We start from the raw sequence: 8,806 nt of genomic DNA, 5'->3' as shown, positions 1-8,806 counted from the left end.
CTCGTGAGAGGGTCAGTAAGGTAGCAAGAGGAGTCTTTTTGTTAAGTATGAAAATGTCAAAACAAATTCATTTATACTGATCTGAGATGTCCGACTATCGTTAGGAAAAGATGATGTCATAGTTTTGTCCTTTGCGTAGAAACGTCTGAACTACACTCCAGACTACATTTGAGACAAATCTCCAGGGTCTGAATTGAAGAGAGTTGTGCTTTTCTCGAAGCTGTAAGGACCCGTGTGTCTTATAAAATCGTGCCTACAGCAGCTCTGCATATCTGATATCTGTTAGTTGAGTGAAACTCTTCACCCCTTGGTGTGAGAGGAGTCAAAAAATATAAATTATAATGTCAAGTTAGCACCATCAGTGCAGCAAAAGGCATTTGGCTTGTGGAGGCTCATTCTGCACCCCCCCCCCCCCCCCCCCTCCTCCCCCTCCTCCACCCCCCTTGTTGGAAGAAGATGACTTCATGATGTCAGTTAGCTCTGTAATAAAAATCCTCCCCCCATAAAGGAGGGGTCTGTCAAAGAGGTCTGAGGATCTGAACGGATACAATCCTTTCTCATTTCTTCAGGCACTGGTACATGAGTGCCCGTGGATTCAGCATGTAGCGCTCCGAGGTGAGTAACTTGGTGAGATACTGCGGCACCGGAGGCCGAGGAGCCATGTAGGACACGCCGGGACTGACGGCCATCACCTCTGCTATCTTCTGCTTCATCTCCCGGATCTCCCGGTCCTGCTTCATGACTTTATCTGCAGAAATCAAACAAACGCGTTACCTGAGGGAAACGGACACTACAAGATCAGCGATTCATAATAATACATTTAAAGTAGAAGGAAACTCTTGAGCTTCAGCCGGTCTCAGAGAAGGATGTACAAAAATGAATTCAGTGGATACCTTCTTCAAGACAGGAACCAAAGAAAATACTGGAGCACACGAATCACTCGAGGCAAATTTAATAAAAGTGCAAAGGACTAACGTTGCAACAAACTGTTTCTTCTTCAGAGTCAAAACGCAGTATCGCTCAAGCTGAAATAAGATGTTCTGTGTAGTACCTTCTAAAGGCTAAATGCCATTTATCATAGCATAATGTCAATCCAGCTTCAAATGGATAATGCATTCAGGAGTTATTGAAGTTTTGTAATAAAGGCCAGAGGTCACACTAACAAGACTCCCACAACCAGTTAGAAAAATCCCTGTATATAAATTGGTCATCTAAATACATTGAGATGATTTCAGAGAATCTACAGATGAAATGTGTGATTGGTAAAAAAAAAAGCTTTAAAAACAAAATGTATGCAGCTTAATCTTTCACATAATTTATAACAAAGCACTTGTGAGGGAACATTTCGCAGATTGCCCGGTGATGGTGTTTTATGGCCACATGGTGGTGCTGTTGGATTGAAATTTCAAACATAAACTCATCACTCGCTCCCTTGTTCATGTTCCACCTTCCCTCCCAATGCATTTCTACTTTGATGTAAATTTTGAGAAGTCTACAGACAAATAAAATCAGAACACAGTGAGCATTTCACTAGAGTAGGAAATCGAAATAGTTGAAAAAACAAGCACTCAGAAATCACAAGAATCTTAAAGTTAAGCCAAAAGGGGGGAAAAACCTTGAGCGATTTCCAGCTGTCTGCGGGCGTCTCCCAGAGCGGAGAACAGGTCCAGCTTGATGCGAGTCTCAGCGCTCAGGTTGTACTCCAGATGTTGAGCTTTCTCTTGCATGGCTGACAGAGTGGACAGCAGCATGTCCGTCTCTTTCTCCACACAGCGGTACTTTCCCAAGGTCTGCAATCCAGAGAGAAAAAAAAAGGTTTGAAATGTGACTCAAGGTGTGTGGTGACATGAGAGAAAAAGGTGTTTTGGTTTCCTGAGTATTTTGACCTTTTTTATTTTTTTAAATGTCAGTGATATCATTTTTTGCCTTCTAAAACGTCTGTTAAGGATCGTATACTTAAGGGAACCAAAGCACCAGAGGAAAAACAACGTGGACACACTGTTGATGAATTGATGGTGAAATTGCCAGCCATCTAAAAACACAAAGAAGCATCACATCATTACACAGTTGTGTTCTGTGTTTATATAAGCTCGAGGGAAGGACCGGTTTCTTTTTTTTTTTTATTATAAAAGCAGTGCAATGTTTTTATTCAAGACCCGGCTTCAGCATGCGTCATGGAAAGTAAAGCACCAAAATGAAACAAAAAAAAAACCACAAAGTTCAAACAATGTGCACACCTGATGTCCAAACCACCACACATAACTACGTACTGATGAGATGACAAGAGTGCAAAAGTACGTCATGTATCCAAAGAAAAACTGAAAATGTACAAACACAAACATCCATCAACATAAAATCTCTGAACACTAAAAAAAACAACAACTATGTGACCAAACTGAGGACTCGACCACTTCACTCACAGACACTTCAACTCACAAGTTCATTCCCAAATAGTGTATAAAAAAAAACAAGATACCTCAACATCACTCTCTAGATCTACCAATCGACTCTCTTTCACTTGATATTCCAGCTGTAGTTGTTTGTACTCTGTGTCTAGATCTTTTACTCTCTTTCTTAACATTTGGGTTTCACAGTGTTCCTGCCTGGTGTAGGAGACGGAGAAAATCACAGTTTTGAGTGGTGGGAAAAGAAGGGATCATCTGAAGATGAGAACTCATTCACACAGAAAGAGACATGACATTTCATTTGGATTTTTACACTGTTTTGTTCTTCAAATGTTCAAATCTAAAATGCCAAAGTACAAGAAATATATAACTATGTTAAAAAAAAAAAAAAAAAGTGTGCATTATGACCCGGTTGTTACAGATGGCCGAGCGTAGCACAGAAGCATGAAACAGCTAGCCTGGTTTTCTCCAAAGGGAACCATATCAGCCTGCTGAGGGCCAAAAAGCTCACTGACTAACTCTCAGTTTAAGTGAAATCCTTTAAGTTAGCATACAAAAACTGATAAGTACAGTATGGTTTAGGGGGGTCACATGCATAACTCCTCTAAAAAACAGAATTTGTATTATTAGAGATCTTCAGAGGTGCTGTAGAGAGTTATTCTTAACCCAGCCAGGCTAGCTGCTTCCTATCTTTATGCTAAGCTAAGCTTTCTGGTTGCAGCTTCATACTATGACATCACATGAGAGTTGCATCTTTTATCTTAATCTTAGCAAGAAAAATAAAGAAGCATGATTCAAACTATTTCTTACATTGCAGCCTTTGAATCCACGGCAACATATTTATTCTACACAGCAGCAAACAAATACAGATCAGGCATGTCTTTCCAGGCACAGAGCCCCCTGAGTAACATGGCATTTACAGGTTTGTTCCGTCTGATCTTTTACCTGTTAGTTAGACTCCGCGCTGCGCTGGCTGCTTCCTCCAGTTTGTGAGCCTGAAGCTCAGCCAACTGTTTCTCCAGAGAGAGTCTGGCCTCCGTCTCCGCTCTGGTCTTCTTCTCCAGCATGGCACTGCTCTGTTTGTCCCTCTGCTTGGTTTTAGTCAAACACATAATCCTGAAGGAGGAAAACAAAAAAAAGGGTTTAAATGTCTGTGTAAAATAAGTGTGTCAGTGCGACATTCAAGTTGTGTTCGATTAAGATCAGAGCATGCAGAGGATGCTGAATGTCTGTCTCATCTTCTTTGTAGCTGGGAGCGCACCATGCTTATAAAACTGGAGCACGTCATATTAAAACTGTGCACAACATGCTGAAATCAGAAAAAAGGATTTTAAAGTTTTGGCTGGTGGTTGTGGATTTCATGTGGTTGATTTGTTAGCTGTTTGACTGTGATTGGATGGAATAAATAAAAGGCACATTTCTTTGTCAACACGTTGTCCCTGTTCCTTTTGGATCAAATACAATACATGGAACAACACAAGAATAACCAGAAACACCGTGAATCATGGATTCATTATTAGTGTTGCTTTCATCTCGCCCAATCTCGCCTCTGAAACATGGATTTTCATGAGGGTCACGTTCTTGTATTTTAACAGTAAATTGAATAAATGTGTTTTTGGAGACAATTTAAGACAATCTAATCCTTCCATTTCTGAATTCGTTGCTAAGCGTCTTTATCACTTTTTTTTAACTGACCCAACATTTATGTAATCAGTGCATTTATGACAGTAAACTTATCACAGAATAATCAACTACTAAAACATGTTTGTTTTCAGCCCTTATTTAAAGACCAAAAAAAATGACTTTACAAAAAACGTTTGACATAATAACAACGAAGAACACACAGAGCAGGTGCTACAGTTATGATAACCTCAATCTTACATATCTACTGAATATGAAGTGTTTGGCGAGACCCAAACTCCAATTCTCACAATGCTCTCACACTCATGAAGTGTCAGATGGTGTTACAGGAGTGCCAAACTATTAAAAATAGATTAATTAAATGAAAAAAATATTTCTTATAATCCCCCGTTTAGTGACAAATTCAATTTTATTTGAGGAGACTTGAGTGCCTCAGTTCCTCAGAATAAAATATGATTTTATATGATATTAATTATATTGTGGCTTTAACGCTGATCTAATGGTCCGTCTGAGGAATAAAAAAGATAACCCTTGTTCTACCAGCTTGTCCTGATTCCTCTCTGTTTTTTTATTAATAGCCTGATGTTATGTGTGCATCAGCCCACAGAAGGAGCCAATGACTGACAATCAGCAATGGATTCGACTCACTTGCTCTGCAGCAGCATGTTGGACTGTCTGAGCAGAGACACCTCCGGCCTCAGGCTCCTCTCGCTGTTGGTCAGGTTGCAGATGTGACTTCGCAGCTCCTGCTCGCTCTGCCTGCTCGTCTGCAGCTCGCCCTTTAGCCTCCTCAGCTCCTGCTCCAGCCTGAAAGAGACCACATTGCAGTGTTAAGGAGGAATGAAAGAGATTTTTTTTTTCACTCACTCTACCTTCAGAAGTAGTATTGAAAATGAAGATAAAGTGGCATACTTGGTCATCTGATCAGCGTGGTGATTGTGAGCTGGAGTGGTGCTCTTGTCCATTAAGTCCCGGTTGGGGCTGATTGTTTTGGAGCTGTATCTCTGTTTCTTCTCCGTCCTCCCTGCAGGAGGCGAAGGAGTGTTTGTGGTGCCTCTGCGGGCTTTTGGCGAGAAACTTTTTGCCGCCGTTCGCGTGGCTTTGCTTCCTTGCTCTTCATGAGGTAGATTTTCTGGAGTTGTGGAGGACTCTGGTCCTCCTGCTCCACCTTGGTGCAGATCCTTTGACTCGCCGGCTCTGACCGATGATGGCCGCCGGTTTGATTCTGCCGACTTCGCGTCCTGGGTTCCCCTTTCTGCTGCCCTCTCCTCGCTGCGGATCTGGAGGCAGTCAGTAATGTGACCCTCATCGTGGGACACTACAGCACCGTTTTGGCACAGGTACTGAGTGTTCTCAGGCTTCGCCCTCCATTTTGAGCCTGCAAAGAACAATTAGGTCTTTACACTTGTCAATTATGGCCTCTATGTGGCGTCTTCTGTATAAACAACAGTTTACAAAGATGTTGCGTTTATATATCATTACAACTTGCTGCAGTCAAAACGATTCTTTCTTTTGAAAATGAATAAATGTTGTTTTCCACAACCATAATTGTTGTTCCTTAGAATCAGTTTTCTGATGATTTCTTCACACTTTCCATGTTGAATGAACATCATAATAGACGAGAAGTATCTTTTAGAAAACAACACATAAACAAATGAGTGCGTGGTGCAAACAGCCTGCTCATTCTTATAGCATTGGGCACACAACTTAAGTGAAAGACACAATAAATAAATAAAAACACCCTGCAGACTTCAACAGGGGTAGATGAAACGATACATATGGAAGGTGTGGTTACTCACTGCTGCTGCCATCTGTGCCAGACTTGGGGTAAACCTGCAGGCCCGGAGGAAGAGAGTGCTGCAGGAGGTGCATGTGGAAGTCGTTCTCACTCTGCACAGCTTTCTGAATGCGCAGTTTGAAGATGTTGGTGAAATAGCAGGTGGCATAAAACCCCAGATACACTACAGGATACCCGATGCTGAATATAAGGAGAAGAGACAGAGTTCGAATATGAGTGTCACATTAAGAAGACGTAATCATATACATCTATATTATTTAAAGCCAGCCTTTTCATTGATTTTACACATTTTTAATGTTTCATTTAATACTTGATTGGTCATTAGCAAGAAGAATCAAGGTCGATTTTCTGCGAAAATATGTGATGCACAATCATCAGAGGATAACTAAAACGTTGATACCCGCTCCCTTTGTTTACTTTTAACAATGACAGGCTCAATACTGATCGTTCTGTTGCAGGCTGAAAGGGTGATTCACATAAAATCAAAGTACCAGTGCGCAGCAAAAAGATGAGATAGGTTGGCATGCGAGGTTTTAAGGTCTTTGAGTCGAAGTGAAGCCTCGGTGTACACGAGCAGAATCCACAGGGATGCGGTCGATATACAGATGCCTTTTTCTGCAGAAGCATACGGACATCAAACATCTCATTTTATAAAAATACTATATGACAAAGAGTTTTGCTTACGTATGTTGGGCAAAACAAAGTGAAACAATAACAACAATAACCCACGTACCTGTGTGCCAAATGTAGTTGAATAATACGTAAGTGCTCGCCACAAAGAAAAGCCAATGCAAAGGAACAAAAATTAAACAAAAGATGTCCAGGGTGAAGGCGGCACAAACAAAAACAACACAAATCACCTGCAAACAGAGAATAACAGAAATTAGAGTCCAAACGCATGGGCTCCAAGGGCTTGTTTTTGTCGTGGTCATCAGGCTGAAATAAAATCAAGCTGCAGTGGTACTCACCAGTCCATGGCAGTGGAAAGTGGTGTAAACGCTGCCAAAGAAGAGCCAGCATGGCCATAGGTACTCCAGTCTGAATTCAAGGATGAAATCTGCCAGCAGTACCAACGTCCACATCATCATAAACTTCAGGATCGTGTAAGCACTGCAAACAGACAAATCATCATAATAATAATAATAATAATAAAAACAGCAGCGGAGGGGGTGTGATCAGTTTGGATACTTCAGACACACATTTGTGTTCTAGCTTCTGATTCTAGTAAAGAAAGACATTTCATTAGAAGGACACTGCTTAACCTATCATTAGAGCAGCGCTGCTTCTTAACAACAACAAAAAAACAACAACAACAGTCATTTTGAGTCGAGAACAAAGACTTCTCCCTCCTTGGTTTTATGTGCGACCACGAGACAAACAGGGGCCGTGGTTTGCTCCTTTGTTCTGCTCTTCCATAGGCTGCTACCACATCAGCCCCTCTTTGTTTGGTAACCATGGCAATATTTAATCCGGAGGAGAGAGAGAGAGCGAGCGCCACAGCATCCTATTGCACATGGTTCAAAATTCCTGTTTGAAAATCAACTCCATCCAATTCAAATAACTTGGATGAATCTGAACTGACCTTGACTCTTTAGCAGAACAGATATCAAACATGTAAGAATGCATCTCTAGAAATGAGCAGTGAGGGATATAACAGACAACAGCCAATTAAAAACCACAAAAAGGGTCCAATATATCTGTAAATGCACCAAATGAGAGTATACATTTTTATAACGTACATGGTTTTTATATTTGCAGAATATAATTTTCACAATACAAAAGAAAGACCTGTGCAATTAAATGTCTAGCAATTGCATGACAATAAAAACAAGACATTGTTTTTTTTTTTTTTTAAATAGATTGAATTGATCTAATTTCCTGTATTGATGTGAAACAAATCAATTCAAGTAGGCTAGTTTGTTTCTCCTCCACTCTTCTGTCGTACAGTACATGGTCTAGACGAAATAATTATTTTATTTACAAAATATAAGCTGCTCTCTCTGAGCCTCAATTGACAGATATTCAGTATGAGAAGCATAATGTAACTGATAATGGGGGTATTAAATAATGGGGGTATTAAATAATGGGGGTGTTAAATTCGAGGATGTGGATATATGGCGGTGTGAAAAGCAGATGAAACATCCCGAGGAGAAGCAGGCCGATGTTAACTTGCTCAGCGGCTGATTTCAGTCGTTCTGTAAACAATATCGGCTGAAGTAACTCACACTACATTTCTACGCTTCTCCCTCCTGAAATTAGCCGTAAAGGAGTCTATTTAAGCGTTACACTGGTTTGTATTTCACGTTGAGACATGGACAATGTGATGGTGCGCGAGGCAGACAGGTGAGCAGGATGACGACGACTGGATTTTACACAAAGACGAGCACCACAACAAAAGCAGCCTCCGCCAGGCCGGCGACAGCTACCTTTCAGACAGCCTCTCCGTTATTTTCATTTTTTTCATTTTCCGACCCCTGTTCGCGTCCACATAACGTTTCTTCATCTTATGGCTTCTCCTCCCTCCGTGCTGTTTCTTTTTTTACACCGCAGTCGCAGTGTCAGCGAAGGTAAAAAAAAAAAAATTAATAATAATTAGAAGCGGTCCCTCTTTGTGGAAAAGGATGTTCAGCTCAACCTGTGATGATGTCTGGGAATAAATGTAGGCTGCCGCGGTTCTGCGCATGCTCAGTATATGTTGTACCTACAAGTGTTCATCGCAGGAGGGGAGCAGATCAACACGCTACGCATTGTACATGTTGTACCAAATGTATTACCGGTAATTAAAAATACATCACGACAATTAGCCTTCATAAATTTTTTTTTTTTTTTTAAATTAGCTAGAAGTGGTCCTCCAATAATAACAACAACAACAAAACCAACTTTTAAACATACACAAGCACATTCATTAATTCCCTTAGGTCTATTTAAAAACGCAACTTCAGGACACACAATAACAGCTGCA

The 8,806-nt window shown here is 40.8% G+C and overlaps 1 protein-coding gene across 1 annotated transcript; it reads right to left on the bottom strand.

Annotated features, from left to right (window-relative positions):
- Positions 1-61: 61 nt before the first annotated feature.
- On the bottom strand, positions 62-8,379 carry si:dkey-12h9.6 (macoilin-1). The gene is made up of 11 exons (XM_061051876.1): positions 8,271-8,379; positions 6,813-6,954; positions 6,578-6,704; positions 6,336-6,459; positions 5,846-6,024; positions 4,959-5,424; positions 4,695-4,853; positions 3,351-3,521; positions 2,477-2,603; positions 1,616-1,790; positions 62-748 (listed from the first exon to the last, which is right to left on the bottom strand). The coding sequence occupies exons 1-11, from the start codon at positions 8,345-8,347 to the stop codon at positions 558-560; spliced, it is 1,938 nt and encodes a 645-aa protein (XP_060907859.1). The 5' UTR covers positions 8,348-8,379; the 3' UTR covers positions 62-557.
- Positions 8,380-8,806: the final 427 nt, after the last annotated feature.

Source organism: Labrus mixtus, chromosome 12 (genome assembly GCF_963584025.1).
Source record: "Labrus mixtus chromosome 12, fLabMix1.1, whole genome shotgun sequence".
NCBI classification, from domain to species: Eukaryota; Metazoa; Chordata; class Actinopteri; order Labriformes; family Labridae; genus Labrus; species Labrus mixtus.
The sequence above is the reverse complement of the archived record's forward strand: the minus strand, read 5'-3'. Positions and strand labels throughout refer to the sequence as shown.